The sequence below is a fragment of the Limanda limanda genome, chromosome 15 (genome assembly GCF_963576545.1).
Source record: "Limanda limanda chromosome 15, fLimLim1.1, whole genome shotgun sequence".
NCBI classification, from domain to species: Eukaryota; Metazoa; Chordata; class Actinopteri; order Pleuronectiformes; family Pleuronectidae; genus Limanda; species Limanda limanda.
Genome location: NC_083650.1, coordinates 27805 through 55277, shown reverse-complemented (window position 1 = coordinate 55277; position 27473 = coordinate 27805). Strand labels below are relative to the sequence as shown.

General features: G+C 40.4%; 1 protein-coding gene across 2 annotated transcripts in view; it reads left to right on the top strand.

The window, feature by feature from the left end:
* The window catches only part of hells (helicase, lymphoid specific), a 56346-nt gene extending 40493 nt beyond the window's left edge, over window positions 1-15853 (top strand). For both annotated transcript variants that reach the window (XM_061087537.1, XM_061087535.1), the window contains exons 17-23: window positions 214-297; window positions 9082-9201; window positions 9830-9946; window positions 10047-10206; window positions 10659-10755; window positions 10876-10952; window positions 15346-15853. In XM_061087537.1, the coding sequence (XP_060943520.1) occupies window positions 214-297; window positions 9082-9201; window positions 9830-9946; window positions 10047-10206; window positions 10659-10755; window positions 10876-10952; window positions 15346-15434 (744 nt within the window). In that variant the 3' untranslated portion in view covers window positions 15435-15853. The remainder of the gene's footprint in view (window positions 1-213; window positions 298-9081; window positions 9202-9829; window positions 9947-10046; window positions 10207-10658; window positions 10756-10875; window positions 10953-15345) is intronic.
* Window positions 15854-27473: the final 11620 nt, after the last annotated feature.

Genomic DNA, 27473 nt, shown 5'->3' with positions numbered 1-27473 from the left:
TTGAGTGGCTGCGATGTCGGTGGCTTCTGTGGTGACCTGGGGATTTGGACCGGTGACTTTTATTAAAAGTTACCAGGTTATTGGGAGCAGCAATGGTCAAATATTTAGATGCAAATATTAAATCAACAGGAAAGTGGTTTATTTCAGTTTATTTAGTTATTTAATTCATTTATTTTTCCTTGTCTTTCTCACCTCACTGTTGCCGTCTCACAGATTGATGAGCAGCTGGTGCAAAGTTCCGGGAAGTTTCTCATCCTGGACAGACTGCTTCCTGCACTGAAGAAAAGGGGACACAAGGTGAGCCAGGACGCTAAGAGCCAACCATATAACTACATGTAGATCTAACTAATAAAATAAGCTGCCCGGTCAGGGCGGTACTTTTCACACCTCGTAGGTTAGGTGTTTTAATCACATCAATCATGTGTCTTAATATTGACAGACAGACTTTTGTTTCCCTTAATGCGGCTTATAGTCAGGTGCGCCTTATATATGAAAAAAGATCGATAATAGACCATTCATTGACAGTGCGCCTTATAATCCAGTGCGCCCTATAGTGCGGAAAATACGGTACACAGATTACAACCAAGCTTAAGTCTACCAGTATACACAGTTTGTCCATTTTAAATTCATTACACCTGTATCATTTATAATAATTGTCAGGGTTGTGCAGGGCTGTAACAATTCTCGAATCAAAACCGAAACCGCTGTCCAGACGTCTAGGGTTTTGGTTCGCCAAACACAAAGTTGGAGCTGCGATACTGCAGCCTGTTGTGCGTGTGCGAATGTGTCCAATCACACTTCAATCCAATCACAACCCTGCTAAATCTGTACCAATACAGAAGTGACTAGTATCTTCCGAGCAATGAGTGTGGAGGTCTGAGAGGATTGTCAGTTTCCAGTCAGAGTCAGGTGGACTGTTTATTTTATCACGATATTGGCTGTCAGTAGTCATCGATGGACAAGACAAACCTCAATAAGAACTAGAGACCTTGACAGATGCAGGAATTTCCCCCCACAAGTGCGTGGCTTCTGCGGCTGCTGTGTCACACCCAGTTAGGGAGTGCTATGTGAGTGCAGCAGAATACAGACATTTTTTTTCATGATTCTGAACCCTACTTTTACATACTTGCCAGTTTCTTATCAAGATTTTTTAACCAATCAAATTTGCTCTATAGTGTGGCAAACTTAGAAAATGTATTTTGAATTGCTTCACATAGTCTTTAATGGAATGTTGCGTTTTATCACATCAACTTAAAAAATGGGAAGAACAATAATTGTGCCATGTGCAAAGATTTGGCAAATGCAGCTAACTATATCTAGCTTCTCACTGCTCCTTGCCTATGTGACACAATGCACATTAGTATGCCCTCTGCTGACTAAGATGACAATTTGCTGCTGTTTGTGTTGGTAGGTTAGGGACAGTAGTGTCTCAGGTCCCAGGACTGATCCTGGTTCTGATCTGTTTATAGCACATCTACGCAAGTGTTGGCTCTTATCACCATGAGGTCTCTGACATTGTCTATATGTGTGGTACTACTTTTTCATCTGGAGATAGAAACGTCATCAACACACCCACTTACCCGCGGTGAGTCCTGCAGAGGATCTCCTGATGTGTTCGCACATCAGCTCCTTCAGAGTTTTTGCGGACTCTGTACTGGAGGGTCAGATGGAGACAGTAGAAACTCTGGCGGCTCTCACTCAGACATTTGTTTTCACACATACAACCGCTGTGGAGGATCTCTGTGCTCTAGTGAATGGGCTGTCAAAGCTAACTCATGCGCAGAATGACCCGCTCCATGTACCCATACCCGCCCCCCTTACTCGCTCAGAATGACACACGTAGTGAGATCAGAGCTTGTTTATGTTAAGCAGCCGGTAAGTGACTTTGTAGAAGAACAGTGAAATACAGAATTTCTCTGGTCACAGCTGCTCAGGGATGAGCGCAGCTGCGTCATGATCAGAGCAAACGTACCGAGCTGGAGTTTCTGTGTCGTCCTCCACTGTGCTCTCACGTAAACTAATAAACACTATTTTTTAGTTATTACGACCAGATCAGAACATGAAATAACTTAGTATTTGTTTGATTCGCTCCTGACTTTATGAGGCTTCAATTAAACATGAAAATGACTTGTCTACATTTTGTGCTCACACTAAGGACTCAATGTTAAAATGAGCGGAGCAACAAGCAGACTTGATCCGACACCATTGATTCATAACCAAACACATGACCCTATGTTTGTCACCTAAATCATCCAAATCAAAAAATGAACGTGAACTAGTTAATTTTCATCTACATGAAGTGAACTTGGAACTCATTCTTTTTAGTGTGAACTGGCACAACACTGCTTCTACAGATGGACTCTTATTCAGATTTCATATTCACATTTAATTGTGTACGGTTTGGTTGTTTGATTTAAAAAAGCAAAGAAAAAAGTATTTATTTAACCAGATCCCCCAATTGTTTAAAATAAAGGTTTTCTTTGAGTCAGTGTTAATTTCGTTGACGATAACGATAACGAAAAATATTCGTTAACGCCCCTTTTCCCATGACTAAGACGAGACGAAGACGTAACGAAATGGATCTTTGAAAATAAAAACTATGACGAAATCTATTTTAATTTTCGTTAACGAGACGAAACGAAAATGTTGGCGGTTGACTAAGTCACAACAATTTTTAAAAACATAATCGTATCAGGCCGTCATGAAGTACCCGGAGCGGCGAGTGTGTGTGTCTGTGTGTGTGTGCCTGTGTGTGTGTGTGCTGCCAGACAGCGCACCGGTCCCGAGGCTCCGCCCCCGCGCACTCGCTCAGAGAGACAGTGAGATCAGAGCTCGTTCATGTGAAGCAGGCCGGTCACTGACTTCTTAACTATGGAAACAGTGAAAACACAGAGTTCCTCTGGTCTCAGCTGCTCTGAGATCAGCGCCGCAGCTTCTGGATCAGAGCAGAAGCTGCAGTTGGTTTCTACCGAACTGCAGTTTCCTCCTCTGGTCTGATCTGCTTTCACTTTTTGTTTTCACATTTCGCCAACGCCAACTAAAATATATAGGCTGCAGCTATATGTTTTTATTTATTTCAAAATAGGGTACTTCTTATTGCATACATTTCCCACAAATATGGGGATGACTCAAATAACCCTACATAGTTCTGCGTTTAATTTATTTCAAAGTAGGCCTACACTTGCCTGTGTATTTTCTTCTCCTCTTCATAAGCATTTGGTGTTTCCCTTTGTTGTAACAGGTAAAAATAAATAAAATGTCAACAGTTTTCTTTATTCTATAATTTCATAAATGCAATAATCTACAGATTAGTATAGTATAACTTTATATAACATTTTATCAGCTTTGTTATCAAATATGTTTTGCGGCTCCAGACAAATTTTATTTGGGGGAAGAGGGGGCAAAATGGCTCTTTTGATAGTAAAGGTTGCCGACCCCTGCTATAGACCTATAGGAGGGACATCTAATGGACAACCTAAGTACTGCAAGCTAGACTAGTACGCAGTTGTAGACACAGCACAGGGGGTCCCTGGACCTGAGAAGGGAAGATAAGGAGTTTAATGTGGCTATTAAATGTGACTAAAACTAGACTAAAATGTAATTTGTTTTCGTCGACTAAAACTAAGAAGGATAAAAATGACTAAAACTAGACTAAAATTAATATGCATTTTCGTCAAAAGACTAAGACTAAGACTAAATCAAAAAAATAGCTGCCAAAATTAACACTGCTTTGAGTGTGATTAAAAGACCAAACAACATCCTGTAGTGGCCGTTCCACTCCGTTCCAATATGACGGCCACTTGATTTTGCCTGAGGAGTATTTCCTACAGCTGACTCGTGTCCAAGTACTAACCTGCGTGATAACCCACTGTTCCACGAATACAGGAGGCGGGTTAATCTTGAAGTGAGGTATTTTATTCGTTTCAAGCACTGATATTAACCATCACTTTCCCGTCATCTTCACGTTAATGTCACTCAACATTTCACGCACGTTTCACATAAATGACATGGTCAAAACTTGTTTAGTCAATTCCTTCAGACTCCTTAAACTCACCAATCTTCTTGTGCGTCACTAAACCAGCCCCGCTGGCTCACCACCCACCTCATATCAAGAACCGCCTTACGGCTTCATCAAACTGTTGCAAAAAACATAAACAGTGCTCAACTGTACAAAACTTAAACTACAAACCTGGATAATATAAGAAATTATAAACCAACATAAATATTTAACTATACACACACATACTGCATAATGGCTCTTACAATTCCAGAGGAAGTAATCCGTCTTCACCCCGTAATGGCGGTTCGAAAGTTCAACAGCCACTGCATTCACTTGTCTCTACTGAGATTCGGTTAATCGTGACTTGCTGCTGTTCATCACCGTCCAAAGCACTGTCCCTGCATTCTCTGAGCGGACCATTAACAGTCCAACCAAGAATTGTTTTCACAGCATATGGCCCATTGCTTTGACTGTGGATAACCTTCCATGGCTCGGAAGCTTCATGCACATTATTTCCGATGAGGAGCCCTATTTCAGCATCGATGTGTGGCAGCCTCACGTTATGGAGATACGGCCATGCTTGTATGTCTTCATCCATGGGAATATGTTCCTTTTTTACTGGAAGGCTCTTTTGAGTAAAGACCTTTGGCATGCTGATGAAACTAGTTTCCTCAACTCCACAGACCTCCAGATCTCTAAGAAGGCAACTTTTCACTTCCTTTGTTGAGCCCATTATGGTTAAGATCAGCTCAGTTCCTTTTCCCTGAAGATTGAGCTGCCTTGCTAAAGATTCTGTGCAAAAGGTTGCTGAGCTCCCAGGGTCAATAAACGCATACGTTTCAACAACTTTGTTTCCGTTCTTTGCCTTGATGTAGACTGGAAGTATGGCAAGAACACACTTGTCTCCGGCCCCAACACAGGGGTCTTTCTTCTGGCTTAGGCTTACTAATGCACTGGAGACAACAGCCTGATCTGAAGAAGCATCCTCTTGCCTTTTTACACCTGACTGGCTGTAGGCGTCCTCGTCTCTGTAAATGTGTAACATGCTGGGATGCTTTCCAGAACATGTTTGACATGACATTTTCTTTTTACAGTCTTTACTTAGATGCCCTTTAACTAGGCATCCGAAGCAAAGTCCAGCCTTCCATATGAAATCCAGCTTGTCCTTATGAGGTTTTTCTGCAATACACCAACACTCCTCTAGTGTGTGATTCATTTTGCAGAACAAGCATGGTTTAGTGAAAGCTACAGTGTTTGATGTACCGAAATTCCATGTCTTTGACCTTTCATTGTCTTTCTCTTCGGCTGTGGCCACATCTGTAGCAAAGCTGCTTCCTTTTATTCTTTCTTTCTGGAAATTTCTCTCCATCATTGAAACTTTCTTTTCCTTCTTTTCAGCAGCAGGGCCTTGCAAATCTCCAAAGAGAGGGTCTGTGATTATCCTTGCTTGCCTGTCCACAAAGGCGACTAGATCTTTAAATCTTACTCTCCTCTGACTCTTTTCCTGGATCTCGAATGCAAGTGCCCGCCATTGTTCTTTCATTTTGTAGGGCAGCTTGGAGACAATAACTCTCATGTTTGTAGGGTTATCCAACTCATCCATGTAGTCCACATCTTCTAAAGCGTTACGACAGCCCAAGAGGAAGAGAGAGAAACTGTTCAGTGCCACACCGCCCTCTGATTTTATCTGTGGCCAGCTAAACACCTTTTCCATTAATGCTGTGGCAATTTTCAGCGAGTTGCCATAGTGACCAACCAGCATTTGCATGGATTCATGGTAACCACAATGTGCTGGCATATGCTGGCAACTTTTCACAAGCTCTTGTGGCTCACCTTGTGTGTACTGCTCCAAGAAGTACAGTTTATCAGCATTGTTGTCTGTTCTGGAATCCACAGTGTGTTCGAAAGCCTTGAGAAATGATCTAAAATCAAGTGGGTCACCACAGAAAACAGGAATGTCTCGTTTTGGCAGACGTGCCGAGTTCTGATTTTTCACAAGCAGCTCTGTGATGTCAGCCTGCTGCTTAATGACATTGAAGATATCCTTTGTGGTGTCATTTTGGTCCTGAAGAACCCCATGGGATGTTGCAGCTGATTTTTCTCCTCTGTGTTCTTTAGATCTAGCTCCACTTGCAGTAAGCATCCTATCAGGAGGCTTTTCATCCCTGATGGGGTCGTGTGTTCGACGGTGTCCTGCTTCTGGCTGGGCAATTTCCTTCTTTAAATGAGTGTGTGACAGATTGACAGCATCTACATACTTCATTTCCTTTAAATGGTAAATGGATTTGTATTTACATAGCGCTTTTCTAGTCTGATGAAGTCCACTCGAAGCGCTTTACAGTACAGTTTCACATTCACCCATTCACACACATTCATACAGTGCATCTACTTGCAGCACTTTGTTATTCTATGGTGGGCCATTCAGGGTTCAGCATCTTGCCCAAGGACACTTCGGCATGCAGATGGATCAGACTGGGGATCGAACCGCCGACCTACAGGTTGGAGGACGACCACTCTACCCCTCAGCCACAGCCGCCCAGGGGAATCATATTCTTCATAGATTTTCTTAATAGACTTCATAGAATCATATTCTTCATAGATTTTGATTTTAGCATTAGACACTGCCAGAGCGGTTTTGAGTTCCGGTTCCTCCTTCTCCATATTTAACTGTACTTCCTTCAATGCTAAAGCTTGCCTTTGTTGGAATACGGCTGCCTTAGCTTCCAGAGCTGCTCGCTTGGCTTCTTCCTTTAAGCGAGCAGAAGATGCTCTACTACTTCCACTGCCAGACTTTGACCCGATAGATTGGGACACCATAGACACACTTTCCATATGAGTTACAGCCTCATCAATTTCTTGAGACTTTTCTTTTTCCAACTCAGCATCATTAATCCACGTTCCAGTCTTCTGAATGAACTCCTGCACCCTATCTTCCTTAGGATAGAACCACTCTTCTTGGTCCTTGTTTATCTCACCCTCATGAAGGTAGAGCAGAACCGAACTGTTGCATTCTTTGAAGTCCTCATAAGTAGCTTTAAGAACTTCCAGCCTTGACTTAACTTTCTCCAAGTTGCAGTTGTTTTCCATTAATAGATCCATTTCGTTTGACTTGTTTTTTAACATTCGTAATTTTCCTCTTCTGGCATGGATGTGATGATGGGTCCTTTCCTCCATTGACTTTTCCGTGGGCTCTACTGCCCTCTTGTGGTCGTAGTCCGCAAGTGCGTCAATATCATCATTCTCATCTGCCATGACGTATTGCTGATGTAACGTCTCACTTTGACAGCAGCCTGTTCTTATAGTCCCACAGCCTTACTGACATGCGCAAGTTGCTGTCCGTGTTCAATAATCCAATTTCCTGCGTAACTTCTGCGGCAGGTCCTTTCACGATCACACTGGCACTTGTCCGTGCGCCCTGGTAATTGTCCGATTCCTCCTCGTCACGATGGCTGCGCAGTCCGCTGCGATCTCAAGTTTTGACTTATTGTAGTGGCCGTTCCACTCCGTTCCAATATGACGGCCACTTGATTTTGCCTGAGGAGTATTTCCTACAGCTGACTCGTGTCCAAGTACTAACCAGGCCCGACCCTGCGTGATAACCCACTGTTCCACGAATACAGGAGGCGGGTTAATCTTGAAGTGAGGTATTTTATTCGTTTCAAGCACTGATATTAACCATCACTTTCCCGTCATCTTCACGTTAATGTCACTCAACATTTCACGCACGTTTCACATAAATGACATGGTCAAAACTTGTTTAGTCAATTCCTTCAGACTCCTTAAACTCACCAATCTTCTTGTGCGTCACTAAACCAGCCCCGCTGGCTCACCACCCACCTCATATCAAGAACCGCCTTACGGCTTCATCAAACTGTTGCAAAAAACATAAACAGTGCTCAACTGTACAAAACTTAAACTACAAACCTGGATAATATAAGAAATTATAAACCAACATAAATATTTAACTATACACACACATACTGCATAATGGCTCTTACACATCCTATGTTTACTCAGAGGCATAACAAAGACAGCCAATTTTAATTATGGTGTGGCATGTTATATGTTAATTTTATTTTTCAATCTAAAAAACTATCATTTGGTCTTGTCATCAATAAAAAAAAATATATCTTAAATGTATATATCTGCCTTCTGTCATTTATATTTTCATTCCCACAACAATATACATAGAAAATGGGGATTTTTCAGGTATTAAGAAATGGTGATTAATCGTGATTAAAAGTTATCGATTGACAGCCCTAGTTTAAATTCAAATTTTGCTGTTTCACAGATGTCTCTATGGCCATCTAAAATCTGAGTTAAGCATGAAGAAATGTATAAGCTCTGATTCATATTTCAGTTGATCTCTGTGGTAACATTTTTTTTTTATTATTCTTGTATTATTTCCATGCAGAGCATGTGAGTGTAAACAGTTCTGCTAACTTTATAGTATTTCTTCCATCCTGACGTATGGCTGACCCGGTGTCTGTACTTTCAAGCAGGATTTGCGGTTATCAAGATACAATGCCTTTAAAAAGTATTCACCCCCCTTTTGTTGCTTTTATATATGAAATCATGTAACATGAAAAGAATGTGCACTTATTTACTAAATAATGTCAATTAATTAAAAATATATAATAAGTAAATGATGCATAAATATTCCCCCCCTTCAGGTCAGTATTTGGTAGATGCCCCAAATTCTCGTTTAGATTGAGATCTGGGCTTTGACTTGGCCATTCCAGAACATTCACCTTGTTGTCTTTAACCATTTCTGTGTAGCTTTTGCTGTATGCTTGGGGTCTTTGTCTTGCTGGAAAATAAATCTTCTCCCGAGTCGTAGTTCTCTTGCAGACAGAATCAGATTATCCTCCAGGATTTGGTGATATTTTTTTGCATTCATGTTCCCATCTACCTTTACAAGCCTTCCAGGGCCTGCTGCTGAGAAGCATCCCCAGAGCATGGTGCTGCCACCACCATGCTTCACGGTGGAGATAAATGCATTCAAGTAGTTTAACTAACTTGAATGCAAGTTAGTTAAACTTGCATTCAACTTGTATGTGTGATTGATTTTTGTCATCCAGGTTCTGATCTTCAGTCAGATGACCTCCATCTTGGATATACTAATGGATTACTGCTATTTGCGGGGCTTCCAGTATAGCCGACTGGATGGCAGCATGTCTTACTCCGACAGAGATGAAAATGTGAGTTTTAAACATTGAACTTTATGTATAGTAGAGAGCAATGTGAGCAGGATTCTGTAAATTACTCTGTAAGGATAAAAAGTATAACACTCTGAACAACCAGGCTACATCTGTTGTTGACTGCTGTCAAAAAATGCGCCTCATGTATTCCAGAACAGGTCTTCTGAGCATCTGAACACAAAGTACTGCATACAGTTTAAAAGACCATTCAACGTACTGAACTCCACTTGTCCATTCAACCATCACACATATTCTTACAGCTCTTCTACATAATATACTACTCTTATCACACATTCCATTCACACACCGCACAGCCATTTGGGGCAATTAGGGGTTAAGTGTCTTGCCCAAGGACACTTCAACCGTCTCTGGCACGAGGTCGACATATGTTTCATCCAGTGCTGAAATTATGTAATTAGTAAAAAATCTCCTTTTAGCATGTAACCATACTTCTGCAAAGCTTACAGTGTACTACCTAAAACACACAGAAAAAGGTCAGTTATTAGTTACATTTAGGATCCACAGCAGCTTTGAACGACAGGCTAACATGGAGTGGGTGTGATGTGTCAATCATTTGTTAGTACTACATGTCCATTTTACTGCTTAGCACACTATTTTTCTTCCCCAGATTAACAAGTTTTCCAAAGATCCAGAGGTATTCCTGTTCCTGCTGAGCACCAGAGCAGGAGGACTTGGGATCAACCTCACAGCTGCTGATACAGTCATCATCTTTGACAGCGACTGGGTGTGTGAAAGTCATGTATAATAAACTCTTGCCATTAAAAGTATTTCCGATACATATATTGAGATTAGCTGGCATATAATAATGATCTTCCCTACTTCAGAACCCCCAGGCAGACCTGCAGGCGCAGGACCGCTGTCACCGCATTGGTCAAACAAAACCAGTGTTGGTGTACCGACTCGTCACAGCCAACACCATTGACCAGAAGATCCTGGAGAGAGCCTCGGCAAAGAGGAAGCTGGAACAGATGGTCATTCACAAGAGTGAGAAGCTTCATTTTGATAGGATACCGATATGAAGTTTACTCTCACCTCATTCACTGGCACAATAGATTATGTTCATATATATATATATATATATATATATATATATATATATATATATATATATATATATATGTATATATATATATATATGTATATATATATATATATGTATATATATATATATATATATATATATATATATATATGTATGTATTATACGTTTAATTACTTTTATCCTATCAGTATATCTGTCTTTTGAACTCTAAGTAAAGTGTCTTCAAGTTCCTTGAAAAGTGTTATAGAAAAAACAAGTTTTATTATTTTCCATAACTACTATTGATCTCATCTTGTATTTCCGTTTTGAAGGGAAAGCAATGGACTGAAGTTAATGAAAATTATTTAACAAATATTGATTATAAATTGTTTTCTTATGTTTCTGTCCTCAATAGATAAGTTTAAAGGCGGGAAGGCAGAGCTGAACCAAAGTAAGAGCTGCATTGATCTGGATGATCTCATGCAACTGCTCAAAAACAGAGACACTGAGAAGTAAGACAATATCCTCTGTTCCAAGATGTGAAGTGCTATGGACGGTTAAGACCTAAAATGTCTCTTTAAATAACATACAGTAAGAAAGTAATATTTGGCTGTAAATTGTGTTCAATTCAGGCAGATGAAAGCATCAAGGGGGAAGGTGATCAGTGACAAGGACCTTGAGATTTTGCTGGATCGCAGTGAAATGCTGGGTGAGTAGACTCATGAATCTTCAGTTTTTTATAGTAGTGTACATTTATTGTTAACGAATAGTCTTTTGTGTTTTGCTGTACAATCATCTAAAATTTAATTTCTTATCTCTTCAAGGCCTTTTAGTTAACAGAATTAAGTCAGGATTTAAATCGGTCAAAGATATAGTGTCAAAACAGGCTGTTCAACCAAATACACTGGTGAGACATTCCTGTTGAGACATCATAAACAAATTGTCCATTATCTCTGTGAAGCATGGGTGTTTTTAATTCATGTAACAAAGTAGATAATAGAAAAATTATATTTTTCTACTAATATTACTTCAACCAAGTGGTTCCATATACTGAGTGAACACAGTGGAACCAATACAACTACCAAGATCTTGTTTAGTTCCAAACTAACTTTGGACCAGTTCATTTACTACTATACTATACAACTTCAATTGGAAGTGCGAGGTAAAAGGCTCCTCTAGCCAGGTGTGCTTTACTTTCTGGAATGCAAAACAAAGTGGCAGGAGCTTGCAGGTCTCACTTGAACCATCAATGATTACTGACATGCCTTATTCCTGTTTTAATTGTCTTGCATCTGACCAGTAAGTAAATGGTCTGTATTTATTGAGGGCTTTTATTTGTCTTGATGACCACTCAAAGCATTAAACGTAGTGTTTTGCTATCCATCCATTCACACACATTCATACATCCATCCCTGTGCGGAACTTCTCCATCATACATCATTCATGCACTGCCAGCACAGCCATTGGGAGCAAGTTGGGGTTCAGTATTTTGACTAACAGGGTTCCTACGGTCATGAAAAACCTGGAATAGTCATGGAATTGTCAAATGTGTATTTCCAGGCCTGGAAAAGTCCTGGAAAAAAATAAAATCCCAAAAGTTTTGGAAAAGTCATGGAAATTTGTTATATTCATATTTTCATGTCGTTCATTTACGCTGAGTTTTAAATAATAAATATGCTGTTAAAGAAATACGCTCAAAATATAAGCAGGCATACGCTCTCAAACTAACTGAGTTAGTATGAGACCGTATGCGTAAGGTATACTGTATGCCTTAGAATTCTCATTGCTAGTTTAAATACTACATTTTGTCACGTTCTCATGTATACATCGAGATTTCACAAAATGTTTGGACATGGAAATTTGGTTTAAAGTTGTTGAAAAGTCATGGAAAAGTCATGGAAATCCATTGGTCAAAATGTGCATGAACCCTGGCCTAACCTTCTGGTTGGTGGACGACCAGCTCTACCTCCTGAGCCACAGCCGGTGTGGAGTATGTTAAATGGAATCATAAATAGACTTCATTTATACAACACTTTCCTAGTTTTAACAAAGTGCTTTACTTAATTAAACCATGACCTTTCTCAAATTGTTTGACTGTAATGCATTTTGGTATCTATTCAATGAAATGGAACAATGGGAAAAATAAGTAAATGTTGTGTACAAAACCAAATATGCCTATTATACTCTATGCCATATCTGCTGGAGCCGACAATTTTTCAATCAACCAAATTTTATGTGTAAAGCCCCTATTCACAAACCACAATTTGTCTCATAGGGCTTTAACAAGGTGTGACAATTCTGCCCTTAACCCTCAACAAGAGTAAGGAAAAACGACAAAAAAATCCTTTTAACAGGGTAAAAGGAACTTAGAACCCTTAGAGCGCCACATGTGAGGGATCCCTCTCCCAGGACGGACAGAAGTGCAATAGATGTAATAGGGGAAAGGAGAACATCAGCACAATAAGGGTATTTGCAGCATTGCTTAGAATAAACATTTTGAAGCATAAATTAAGTTTAATGAATTAATGGGTTATTGTCATTAATGGTCAAGTATCTGAGGAGAAACATTGTATATCAAGCAATCTTGATGTAATCATAGTCCATGGTCAGCACCCACCACGATCATGATCCACCATCAAGATCAGATGCCACTATAGTACAGTCATTGTCCACTGCCGCCATCAGGATCCACCATCAGCTGCCAACTCAATCGTGGTCCACCACCATTATCAGATGCCAGCACGATACAGGATCTGCCATTACGATCTCGATCTCTGAAATGCGATTCACAGATCATAATCCACGATGTGGAAAATGGGATTTACGTCCACGAGTTGCCACCCAACCAATGCTTTGTGCAGCATATCCCCCGAAAGATGGTCGAGACTTTAACTGATGTTTCAGGTTTATTTGAGCCTTCCCTAAACAACACCGTAAGAGCTTGTGCCTCTTCGGAGCCGGAGGGTTGCTAAAACATCAAACCTTTCCGTTGTAAAGTTACAGATTCATAACAGGAAGTCTGCGTCTCTACCGGAACACTTTCAAAATAAAAGCATGTAATATGAAAACGGAAATTAAATTGAAACGGAAATTTTTTTTTTTTTTTTTTTTAGAATATTTTCACAATGTAAGAGAACATGCGTACAGAACACTCTACATTAAACATTACAGAACATATTACATAACAAAATTTAAAAAATACACACATAGATGAAATAAAACTAATTAAATAAATAAAGTAAATAATTCCCCCCACCCAAAGAGAAAACAAAAAACAAAACAAAAGTTGGTGCATAGGATGACACATCACAGAGAAATACCGCAATGACACAGTAAATAATGTAATTCAGAGGTCCAAATGGTTACAGTCCTATGGTACCGTTGGAAATTGAAACAATATTAACCATAACATAGATAGGGTTATTTACACTGTGTGTTTTTTCTGTGGGGAGAGATTAGCCAGCACATCTTCAGCAGCATCTCCAGACAAAACATGAGTCATTTTGGTAAGCCATCTGAGTTTTTTAAGAGGAATTCAGGTCATCTCAAGATAGGATGCGAAAAACCTGCCCGAAGCAAACGGAAACAAGCTACCTGTCACTTATCAGGAGAAACTTCTGGAAGTGTCATCTGACCGTGGCCTCCAGATGAAGTTTGCCACATCCACACTCACACAGTTTTGGGTGTGTGTGAAGCAGGAGAACCCTCACCTGGGACAGAAAGCTAAGGAGCAGCTACTACCCTTTACCCTGGGCGGCTGTGGCTGAGGGGTAGAGTGGTCGTCCTCCAACCTGGAGATGTGCTGACAGGCCTCTGGATCCTGTTGTCTGCACTGTAGTATAAGATAGAAAATATCAGTTTCTTCCAGATCTCTGTCACTAGTCCAGTTATCTTTTATTACGAAAGCCAGTCTTCGGCCCACCTGACTCTGGTTCAAAACGATATGGTTGCAAGATTGTATCTTCGTCTCCAGTAGCCATATTTCTATAGAGGTAATGGATAGCTAAAAATCTGGGCGTTTGTATCTCCTGAAGGAGGGAGGAGGGGTGAGGGGGGGCACTCAAAACAGGTCAATCTGAGGAGGGCTGCTTTAGACAGGGTAAAAAGGGTGCTGTTTTAAATGATCCTTGTGGTATTTTGACCAAAATATGTTTCAGACATTTCATTAAGACCCCCATATCAACTACGGTAAAATGGGCATAATATGTCACCTTTAAACAAAAGAATGGTTTCCGTCAACTGAAACGCTGGGGTGGTTTTATTTTGAAACGCATAGTTTCAAAATTAGCTATGTGTTGCAAGAGTGTAACCCTAACCCTAACATAATTTCAACAGAAAAACATTAAAACTCAACTGAAAGATAATTTTCTCTGTTTATTCTTCTGTGATACACACTTCCCAAAGCTGATTCAAAGTAAAAGCACTCCAGCGTTTCACTTTCCGAGTGATTCATTTGTTCCAACAGGGCTTTTCATACTGTAGAGTCCTAACATTTAGTTTAGTACATATACCAACTTGTTATTGAAGGAAATGCTGGAGATAAACCTGCACTGCCGATGACAGCCAGAGAGTTGGGGGACATATTCAGGGGGATGCAGCCAGGTCTCATTGAGGCACAATAAATCTATTTTTGTTCTGAGACTAGTTCATTTACTAAAATAGCCTTTGATGATTATGATCTCATTTTTAAAAGACTGTGTTTCTTGAGTTGTTGCAGAGATTGTGTTAATTTGGGGCTATTGTAAAAGAGCTTCCAAACGTCCTGACTAAATACCTGACTAAATATCACATGACAACTTTTCATGTTGCCACAAATGAAACTGCAGTCTTTACAGTCTGAGATATTGAAATACAATCTAAAAGTAATTTAAGCACCATCACAAAATGGCAAGTATATTTTTCGTGTTGGAAATAGAATTACGCTTTTATTAAACCTGATCTGCAATCTAGACTGCATTTTGCTAACATGTTGCTGTCTCCAAAGAGTAAGCGTTAGCTAATGCCACAGTAAACTTAAAGGGATAGTTAACCCAGAAATGAAAATTCACTATGTACTTGCAGATATAATGTGTGATTCTTATTTGTTTTGTCTTTACTTTTAGACAAAGAAAAGGGGAGCTTGAACAAAGAGAAGGTTGGAGTCTTCAGAGTAACTGATGCCAAAGAGTCATCAGAAATCTCACTGACCTGAGAACATATTCAGATGTGACCATCTGACCACATTCCTTCAGGAAAGAAATCAAGCTAAATTCTGAGGGCTAACAGCTTCTGATGCTAGTAGTAGAGACTGAAACTGCTTTTGATGTTAATAGGTGTATTTTCTCTGTTTGTTAATTGGCTTGATAATACTCTGTTTAATGAGCTTTGTTGAACATTGTAAATGTCATTTAGATTTTAATGGAAAAAGATAATCTTAAACTGCTCTATGCTTGTACCATGTATCTGTTTGACAAGACAAAGCTGTAGTCACGTGATCCAGTTGGTTAGGCCTCTTTATTAAAATTCAAAACACTCTAACTATTGTTAACAATGCTTTTGCATCCAGGTAAGGCATGCATGTTCTTTCATGTTTTTTTATAAAAACAATAAAGTGTATGGTTTTATAACTTTTTTTTGTGCCAACATTTTCTGAAAACATGTTACAAAGCATTGTCATAAGCAGAGGTTTAAAGTCACGAATTACATTTACTCACGTTACTGTAATTGAGTAGTTTTTTCGTGTACTTTGTAATTTTTTGAGTAGTTTTTGAAACGGGTAATTTTACTTTTACTCAAGTAGATTTTAACCGAAGTATTGTACTTCGCTACATTGAAAATTACATCCGTTACTTAGTAAAACAAAAACATAGTTCGCGCAAGGCAATTCTCACTGCAGTGGTAGATGCTCCATAGAGTGGATGACGTTCCCTAACGTGCACATTCAACATATGAAAACTGATCGTAAAGTTCACTGTTCGTGAAAAATATGCACGACAGGCACAACACTGCACAGGGATCCACTGCGGAGGGGCTGCAGAGCCGCGGGTTGCAGACCCCTGGCTACGGCGAAAGAGCAATTTGTTTACTGCATTGCCGTTAAAGAGATGCTGACGTCAAAACATTAGTTCGGCTATAATATTAGATCCGCCTCGCATTTGCTCCTCCTGGTCGCGCGCCTGCTATGCCTCCGCGCCGCATCGCTGGGGCGCACCATACAGTTTGAGAATCACTGCCATACACAGGGGCGGCCCTAGCACATTTGGTGCTCTATGCAAGCTTCACTCCTGCCCCCCCCCCCGTTGAAAAACGGAATTGCAACTTTCAGACGGTATTTTGCCCTGTAAGACTGCATTTCTTTTCAAATAAACACCACAACGATCGCAACGACATGGTGCAAGCATTCGTTTTAGACAGCGTCTCTCCTCAGGAGGAGACATTACGTAGCTAGACCTCAGATAATATGAACGTGTTTACCGTTCAAATTCACTATTTGTCATTAAGTTGCGCTCAGTTCAACCTTCTCATATAAATTAACGTGTTCAATGAACGCGTTCATGCACAACACTGCCTGAAACTCAATAGCCTACTGGCCTACCTGCCTCGGCCGCCTGCGGGTGACTCTTCAGCTGTGCTGGATTGCTGTTCACTGCAAAGTGAACCCAGATGAGCTCTACTCACCTTGAAAATCAGCTGCTGCTCAAACTCAACAAGAAGTTTGTAGACTAGTGCTCGAAAGGTGGACCAAAGTTTAACCAAAAGTTTAAATATACAGTGGGACAGCGGCATTTTAACTTTTTAAAAGTTCTTAAATGTTGTGTTGACATGTTAAATGTTTAATGTTTGACATGTTTAATGTCATTGCACTTAAATTTTAAAAGATCTTTAATTAAAAATGACTGTTTTTGGATTGGATTTATGACCCCTTGTCCTTTTTTGCACTGTTTAGGAGCGGCCCCCATCAAGTTGTTGGAAGTAACTAAGTAACTTTTACTTAAAGTACATTTTAAATGAACTACTTTTTACTTTTACTTGAGTAGATTTTTAGATGGGTACTTCTACTTAAGTAACATTTCATCAAAGTAAAGGTACTTTTACTTGAGTAAAATATTTCAGTACTTTTTACACCACTGGTCATAAGATGCAGAGGGTGGTGGTGTGTGTTTGCAGTCCCATATACAATACTATTCTTTTTTCCCCCTAATGGTATCTGTATCATCCTGGCCTTGGAGAGCATTAAGATCTACACCAGCTTTGAAATCAACTGTCCATGCCTTCCTCTGTACAACAAACTATTGTCTGGAAGAGATGACCATCCCAACCAATTGGAAAAATTAACTTAGAATGGTTGAAACCTATTTTGTTGTTGGTGAGTAACCTTATGCATCCCTGTCTGATGACTTTATGACCTGAGCTGTTTTATGGTCAACTGTTTATGACATGAGAACTGCCAGAGCCTTTTGCGACTTAATTACCCACCAGAGGAAGGAGTGTATGTCTTCTTATCACCTTAGGAAACACATGTGAATCAGCTGTTGTGTTTAGATTCCTCTCCTTCCCCCACCTATGGAACCTGTCTGGATTGGTTCAAAGACACAGCCCTCAGTCCTCCTATTACCCTTGTATTTGACTGTTCATCTTCACTCTGAGATCCTTAGGACTCTCGTGTGTTGATCCTTTCTGCAGACAGCCCCTTATTAAATACACATAGATAACTTTGTTGTTTCAAGCCTCTTGTATCTCCAGATTTCTCACAACTGTTTTTTTTCTGGGGGTCCTGTTCAATAGACATGTAGGCATAATGATGGACGAGTGGATGAGACCCATTTGTAAAGGATGTAAGAATCTTGCCGTGGTAGAGACGGCTGATGTTGCACTCCATGAAAACTGCGACAGTTTCTCGGCATATCAGGCATACAGCCTTCGATTGGACATCAGTGAAAAAGTATTTTGTTGTCCACTCCGTGTTAAACACTCGGCACTCATTGTCCACTTTCGTTTCCTTGATCCTCTCATTTTACAGAAGGGCTCACAGGGCAAAGGGAAAAAGTGAAGGGAGATCATGTGCCTTTTCAAGCCCTATACACCACACTCCCGGGCAAATTTAATTTAGCTGACGCTTTTATCCAAAGCGACTTACAATAAATGCATTCAACCCCGAGGGTTCAAACCCAGAACAAGAAGAATCAAGAAATTACGATTTCTTCTTAAATAAAGCAAAACTACAAAGTGCTGTAAGTACGTGCCATTTAAGTGCTACACAATTGTTAGTTTCAAATTGCCTCAATGATAAGTGCCTAGAAGTGTCCAAAGTATTGCACTTCCGTAACCTCTAGTGTGGGACATTTCTAGGCATTTTGCTTTACTGTAAAGTGCCTACAAGTGTCCCATGTATTGTATTTCCCTAACCAAAAGTGTGGGACATTTCTTGGCAGCAGCAGGATGAGTTGCACATTCATGTATCCCATGTCCTCATGATAGGGAAACAGTCGTTAATCAATACAATTTAACAATAATTTTGTCCTATTCCCTATTCATTCACCATGCCGATTGTGATGGAAATCTGGAAATGCAAGAGGCTGGAACACTCTTCTTCTAAATTGTGTATTTAGAACAGTCTTTAAAAATATGGAGTCCCCAATGAAAAAGGTGCAATTGTGTGGTTTCCCCTGTCTTAGTGCATTTTGTTATATAATGATAAGTGTCCCAAGTATTGCAGATACCTCACCACAAGAGTGGGACATTTCTAAGCATTTTGCCTTAATGATAAGTTCCTGGAAGTGTCCGGCTCATTCTAATTGGTCTGGACATTTCTAGGCATTTTTGCTGTTATGTTAAGTGCCTACAAGTGTCCCACATATTGTACATCCCTAACCACAAATGTGGGACAATTCAAGGCATTTTGCTGTAATGATAAGTTCCTACAAGTGTCCCAAGTATTGCAGATCCCTAACCACAAGACTGGGACATTTCTAGTCATTTTGCCTCAATGATAAGTGCTTAGAAGTGTCCAGCTCATTCTGATTGGTCGGAACATTTCTAGGCATTTTTGCTATAATGTTAAGTGCCGACAAGTGTTCCAAATATTGCACTTATGAACCACTAGTGTGGGACATTTCTAGGCATTTTGCTACTATAAGGGCTTAGAGGTGTCCCAAGTATTGCACTTTCGTAACCACTAGTGTGGGACATGTCTAGGCGTTTTGCTTTAATGTAAAGTCCCTACAAATGTCCCAAGTATTGTTCTTCCCTAACACCAAAGGTGGGACATTTCTAGGCCTTTTGCTTCAATTATAAGTGCCTAGAAGTGTCCAGCTCATTCTGATTGGTAGGGACATTTCTAGGCCTTTTTGCTATAATGTTAAGTGCCGACAAGTGCCCCAAATGTTGCACTTATGAACCAAACGTTTGGGACATTTCTAGGCATTTTTGCTAGAATGTAAAGTGCCTATAAGTGTCCCATGTATTGTATTTTTCCCTAACACAAAGAGTGAGACATTTCTAGGCATTTTCAGCACTCATGGTGAGGGGTGTAGATTGGATGACCGTGCTCGGCTGGTGCTGGACTTGGGTCTCTCCCTCCCTGTGGAGGGGTACTTTGGTCCGGTTCAGTGAATTTGACTGTGTCAAAGGGAGTACCAGGGGCGCGAGGGTCTTTGACTCACGCCGATGGGTGAGCACTCAGGGTGGGGGCTTAAGACACTCTCTCTCTATCTCTCGCTCTCTCTCTCTCTCTGTTGGAGTGCATGTTGGGAGTGAGTATTATTACGGCTAAAATCACCGGTCTATAGCTAAACACCCACACATACAAGCCCCTACTCTCTGGTGCTTAGTGATTCTGTGTTCTGTTTAAATCTCACCCTCCTTGCTCCGAGTGTCTCATGTTTACTTACTCCTCCGCCTCCATTAACAGTTGTGGTAAATGTAATAAATGTAGTGTGTTGGTAGCGATGGAAGCGAGGCTTAGCGACTTAGAAGCTCGTCTCCGAAGCTTAGAACCTCCGTTAGCTGGCAGTCCATCGACCTGCCCCGTGCAGCCGGGAGCCCAGGGCGGCTGGGTGACGGTCCGCAGGGGGCATAGTGCTACCCTTAAAAAGCCCACGATTAAAGACCCACCAGCTCACGTTTCAAATAGATTTTCTCCACTCAGCGAGGCACTCGCTGAGAAACAAAGTCTAGTTATTGGCGACTCGGTTCTGAGAAACGTGAGGTTAGCAACAGCAACGACCATAGTCAATTGCATCCCAGGGGCCAGAGCCGGCGACATCGAATCTAAACTGAAGCTGCTTGCTAAAACTAAACATAAATACAGTAAAATAATAATTCACGTCGGCAGCAACGACTCCCGGCTTCTTATGTCGGAGATCACTAAAATTAATGTGGAGTCTGTGTTTGCTTTTGCTAAAACGATGTCGACACAGTAGTTTTCTCTGGCCCTCTCCCTAATACATCAGGTGATGACATGTTTAGCCGCATGTTGTCTTTTAACCACTGGCTGTCGAGGTGGTGTCCTGTAAATGGTGTGGGCTTTGTAGATAATTGGCAAACTTTTTGGAGTAAACCTGGTCTTGTTAGGAGAGACGGCGTTCATCCCACTTGGGATGGGGCAGCTCCCTTATCTAGGAATATTACTAAGTCTATTACATTACAACCCAGAGTTGGGACCAGGAAGTATAGCTGCAGTGCTAAACACTTCTCTGCGCTCCCTCTGGATCAGTCACCCAACCCCATAGAGATCGTGTCTGCCCACTGCCCGATTTAAATTATTTAAATTAAACAATAACACAGCGAGAACTCCACACAATAATCTAATACAAATTAACACAACCTCTGGAACAACTCAGGAAACTAAGACTTTTAAATGTGGTCTTTTAAACATAATATCACTGTCATCAAAGGCTATTCTAGTTAATGAAGTAGTCTCAGACTACATAGATTTATTGTCCCTTACTGAGACGTGGCTGCATCCTAATGAATATGTCAGTCTAAATGAATCTACTCCCCCCAGTCATATAAATTCACACGTTCCCAGAGAACTCGGACGAGGAGGTGGAGTTGCTGCTATTTTTAACTCCAGTCTATCCTTAACCTAAACTTAGCTACAACACATTTGAATGTCTTGTTCTAAAGGCCGGAGCATGCTTCTGCGTTGTCAGGGGCCCGCAGGCACGCAGCTGTAACGCAGGACTCGTTCTCATTCATGGTTTTCCAACCGTTGCGTGTGTTGCCATGCAATTCCCCGCCAGAACACTAGGCGCAGTAATGTTTTTTGTCGAAGTCGGCTCTTCTTCCTGTGTTGCACGAAGAAGAGCGATTTATTTACATCGCCACGGCGGCTCCTCAGAGCCTTTTTCTGGCGGAAAAATCCGCCGATTAGTGACGGGTTATACTAGTGGTCATAGTTTCGGATCTCTTCTGCCAAGTGCTCTTCTATTTGGTCCATATTCGTTCTTCTAAATCTTCCGTGGTTTCCGGGCATGAACCGGAAATGCGACTCCGGAAATGATGTAGTCAGCAGACCAATCACAGCCCTTGCGGCCGGGTGACGCTTGCAGGGCTTTGCTGTCTAGTTAGAAAAATTGGCCGACGCACGTAAGGACGTACGAAGGGGCGTGAGGGGCCCGGAAGGGCTCCTGCGTCTCCGGGCCCGGGATTGGCTTCTGCGTAGAAGCCAATCCTATTTGATGTAGTTTATCGTGCTTCTGGGGCTTATACTGAATTTTTAATGGAATTCCCTGAGTTTTTATCAAACCTAGTCCTAAAGACCGATACAATTATTATTGTTGATGACTTTAATATTCATGTTGACAATAATAAAGATAGCCTTAGCATAGCATTTATTTCGATACTAGACTCAATTGGTTTCAGTCAGTGTGTACATCAACCTACTCATTGTTATTATCATGCGGTGTCGGAATTGAACATTTAACAGTACTTCCGCGCAATCCAATACTATCAGACCATAAATTAATAACCTTCAATTTTTTATTATCTGAATATATGCCACTAATAAAAAACTAATTTTCTAGATGTCTACCTGATAGTGCTGTGGCTAAATTTAAGGAAATAATTCCGATTACATTCGAACCCGTATTATCCGTCGATACAAACAACAAATTCTTTAAAAACCCGAGCTCCATTGAGATTGACCACCTCGTCAATAGCTCTGCAGACTCATTACGGTTAACATTAGACTAAATAGCGCCTCTAAAAAAGAAAAGTGTCAAACATAGTAAATTAGCTTCGTGGTATAGCTCCAAGACACATGACTTTAAACAAATATCAAGAAAACTAGAAAAGAAGTGGCGCTCCAGCAACAGTGTTTAAAATCTCCTAGACTGGAAGAGTAGTGTTAAAGAATATAAAAAGGCTCTCCACAAAGCAAGAGCTGCCTACTATTCAAAATAATAGAAGAGAATAAAAACAACCCCAGGTTTCTCTTCAGCACTGTAGCCAGGCTGACAGAGAGTCACACCTCCACCGAACTCAGTATTCCTCGATCCCTAAATAGCAATATCTTTATGACCTTTTTTATTGATAAAACTCTTACTATTAGAAATAAAATCAGCCATCTCCTGCCCTCAATTGGCACTAATACCCTCCTAACAACAGAGATCTCAGAAACGGCTGAGAATCCTTCCCATTATTAAGACAGCTTCTTTCTGATCACCCGTGATCAGTTTACCAAAAATAATCTCAGTTTCTAAACCAACAACCTGTATCTTAGATCCGATTCCAACTAAATTACTTAAAGAAATTCTGCCCCTAATAGATATCCAATACAATATCTAATCTCCCCTTCCTGTCTAAAATCTTAGAAAAAGTTGTAGCCAATCAGCTTTGTGAGTTTCTCCAGGAAAATAATATATATGAAGACTTTCAGTCGGGGTTCAGAGCCAATCACAGTACAGAGACAGCCTTGGCAAAAGTCACTAATGACCTTCTAATAGCTTCAGATCAGGGACTTGTGTCTGTCCTCGTTCTGTTAGATCTCAGTGCAGCATTCGACACAATTGACCATAACATTTATTACAGAGACTAGAACAGTTAATTAACATTAAAGGAACCGCCCTAAACTGGTTTAAATCTTATGTTTCTGATCGCTTCCAATTCATACAAATGAATGAGTCATCTGTGCGCACCAAAGTTAACCATGGTGTTCCACAGGGCTCGGCCCGATTTTATTCTCATTATATCCTGGTAATGTTTCCACTAGGAAACATTACCAGGACACACTCTGTAAATTTTCACTGCTATGCGGATGACACCCAGTTATATTTGTCAATAAAACCTGAACAAAGTAATCAATAAACTAAACTTCGAGCATGTCTCAACGACATAAAAACCTGGATGACCCGCAATTTTCTCTTATTAAACTCAGATAAAACAGAGGTTATAATACTTGGTCCCAAACACCTTAGAGAAACATTATCTAATGATATAGCTGCGCTAGACAACATTGCCCTTGCTTCCAATGACACAATCAGGAACTTGGGAGTGATCTTCGATCCTGATTTATCCTTCAATAGTCACTTAAAGCAAATGTCTAGGACCGCCTTTTTCCACTTGCGTAATATCTCAAAAATCAGACATGTCCTTAAGCAAAAAGATGCAGAAAAACTAGTCCACGCCTTTGTTACATCGAGACTGGACTATTGTAATTCATTATTATCAGGCTCCAGCAGTAAGTCTTTAAAGACTCTGCAGCTTGTCCAAAATGCCGCAGCACGCGTCCTTACAAGAACCAAGAAAAGAGAGCACATTTCTCCAGTATTAGAATTTAAAATTCTCCTCACCTTCAAGGCCCTTAATGATATGGCACCTTTTTACCTTAAAGAGCTGTTAGTACCATATCAACCAGCTAGAGCACTCCGATCCCAGATTTCAGGTTTACTTGTCGTCCCTAAAGTCTCTAAAAGTAGAGTAGGAGCCAGAGCTTTCAGCCATCGGGAGTCGGACACCATCTGTTCGTTTTAGAGTAGACTGAAAACCTTTCTTTTTGATAAAGCGTATAGTTAGAGCTAATAAGTGTGGCAGAACGTAACTTGTTCTATTTGCTAAAATAGGAAGCATTTAGTTCAAAAAAAGGCATAGAGGTATTGATGTCTGATCTACTGAATGGGCCACATGGTTTTCATCGTACTACCATACAAACCAGTAGCCAGTCAGATTTACCTTGAGCTTCAGTGTACCCTCAAGTTCGGCCTGTATCATTGTATGATTACAAGGCAAAAACCCCTGATGACGCTAAGACGCAGAGGGAATTTATGACATACGGAGCTTCTCTCTCCAGCTTCTCCTTCCTCTTCTCCATCCCTATCCCCCTCCCCGGAATCCCTTTGCTTTATCTCCCCCAGATCCAGGGCCTCTGTGGCCATACCATGGATTACGATTTGTGGATCGCGCATCAGAGGTCGCAATGCTGGATCCAGTATGGCGGATTCTATATCGTGCGGGCTGATCGTAGTGGGAATGGCAGATCCTTTGTCGCAATGGCATCGAATGGCGGTGGACCAAGGCGAGGCGGCAGCCCATGATGGATCCTAATAAGCGGCAGTGGACAATGACTGTGGACTAAAGTGGCCTCTGATCAGAATGGTGGATCATGATCCTGCTGGTTGCTGACTATAGACTATGATTGCAGCAGGACTGCTTGACATACCGTATTGAAGTGATCCTTCAAAATGTTTACCCTATCAATGCTGCTAAAAAACTTTAATCTTGATGATGTTTTCCTACAAGTGAAATCTATTGCACTTCTGTCCGTCCTGGGAGAGGGATCCCTCACATGTGGCTCTCTCTGAGGTTTCTACATATTTTTACCCTGTTAACAGGTTTTTTTTGTAGTTTTTCCTTACTCTTGCTGAGGGTTTAGGACAGAGGATGTCACACCATGTTAAAGCCCTATGAGACGAACTGTGATTTGTGAACATGGGCTATACAAATAAAATTTGATTGATTGATTGACTGTGTCACTGTGTCCCTGTGTCATTGAAATACATGAATTGGATCCAAAAAAGTACTGAAAATTAATTAAATGCCTGTGTCCCTGAGTATTTAATGCCATGTATCCTGGCTCACACTGTGTCTAATTTCATTGTAATACATGAACTTGATCCAAAAAAATACTGAAAATGAATTAAATGTCTGTGTCCCTGAGTGTTTAATGCCATGTAGCCTGGCTCACACTGTGTCTAATTTCATTGAAATACATGAATTGGATCCAAAAAAGAACTGAAAATGAATTAAATGCCTGTGTCCCTGAGTGTGTGTAATGCCATGTCCTGGGTCATCTGGGGGCCAAACTGTCTAATTTCATTAAAATACATGAATTGGATCCAAAAAAGTACTGAAAATGAATTAAATGCCTGTGTCCCTGACTGTGTGATTGTGACATGTCCTGGCTCACACTGTGTCTAATTTCATTGTAATACATGAACTTGATCCAACAAAGTACTGAAAATGAATTAAATGTCTGTGTCCCTGAGTGTTTAATGCCATGTATCCTGGCTCACACTGTGTCTCATTTCATTGAAATACATGAATTGGATCCAAAAAAGAACTGAAAATGAATTAAATGCCTGTGTCCCTGAGTGTGTGTAATGCCATGTCCTGGGTCATCTGGGGGCCAAACTGTCTAATTTCATTAAAATACATGAATTGGATCCAAAAAAGTACTGAAAATTAATTAAATGCCTGTGTCCCTGTGTCCCTGACTGTGTGATTGTGACATGTCCTGGCTCACACTGTGTCTAATTTCATTGAAATACATGAATTGGATCCAAAAAAGAACTGAAAATGAATTAAATGCCTGTGTCCCTGAGTGTGTGTAATGCCATGTCCTGGGTCATCTGGGGGCCAAACTGTCTAATTTCATTAAAATACATGAATTGGATCCAAAAAAGTACTGAAAATGAATTAAATGCCTGTGTCCCTGACTGTGTGATTGTGACATGTCCTGGCTCACACTGTGTCTAATTTCATTGAAATACATGAATTGGATCCAAAAAAGTACTGAAAATGAATTAAATGCCTGTGTCCCTTACTGTGTGTAATGCCATGTCCTGTGTCATCTGGGGGGGGCAAGCTGTGTCTAATTTCATTAAAATACATGAATTGGAGCCAAAAAAGTACTGAAAATGAATTAAATGCCTGTGTCCCTGACTGTGTGATTGTGACATGTATCCTGGCTCACACTGTGTCTAATTTCATCGAAATACATGAATTGGATCCAAAAAAGTACTGAAAATGAATTAAATGCCTGTGTCACTCACTGAGTGTGTGTAATGCCATGTCCTGTGTGATCTGGGGGGCCAAAATGTGTCTAATTTCATTAAAATACATGAATTGGATCCAAAAAAGTACTGAAAATGAATTAAATGCCTGTGTCCCTGAGTATTTAATGCAATGTATCCTGGCTCACACTGTGTCTAATTTCATTGTAATACATGAACTTGATCCAACAAAGTACTGAAAATGAATTAAATGTCTGTGTCCCTGAGTGTTTAATGCCATGTATCCTGGCTCACACTGTGTCTCATTTCATTGAAATACATGAATTGGATCCAAAAAAGAACTGAAAATGAATTAAATGCCTGTGTCCCTGAGTGTGTGTAATGCCATGTCCTGGGTCATCTGGGGGCCAAACTGTCTAATTTCATTAAAATACATGAATTGGATCCAAAAAAGTACTGAAAATGAATTAAATGCCTGTGTCCCTGTGTCCCTGACTGTGTGATTGTGACATGTCCTGGCTCACACTGTGTCTAATTTCATTGAAATACATGAATTGGATCCAAAAAAGTACAGAAAATGAATTAAATGCCTGTGTCCCTGTGTCCCTGAGTGTGTGTAATGCCATGTCCTGGGTCATCTGGGGGGGAAAACTGTGTCTAATTTCTGGGGCTGTCAACAGATTAAAAAAAATTAACTAATTAATCTCACATTTTGAAATTCATTAATCTAGATTAATTGCGATTAAAAGTTTGTTTTTCTTCTAAAGACTAAATCTTATAAATGAACGAGTAATAACTTCAGACAGCCTGTATTTTACAAAATGCTGTGTTTTCACAGAGACTCAGGCCTATAACCAGTGTTGGGGAGTAACGGAATACATGTAACGGCGTTACGTATTTAGAATACAAATTATAAGTAACTGTATTCCGTTACAGTTACAAATTAAATAGATGGTATTCAGAATACAGTTACATTGTTGAATTCCGTGGATTACATGACGGTACTTCTCTGTTTCACG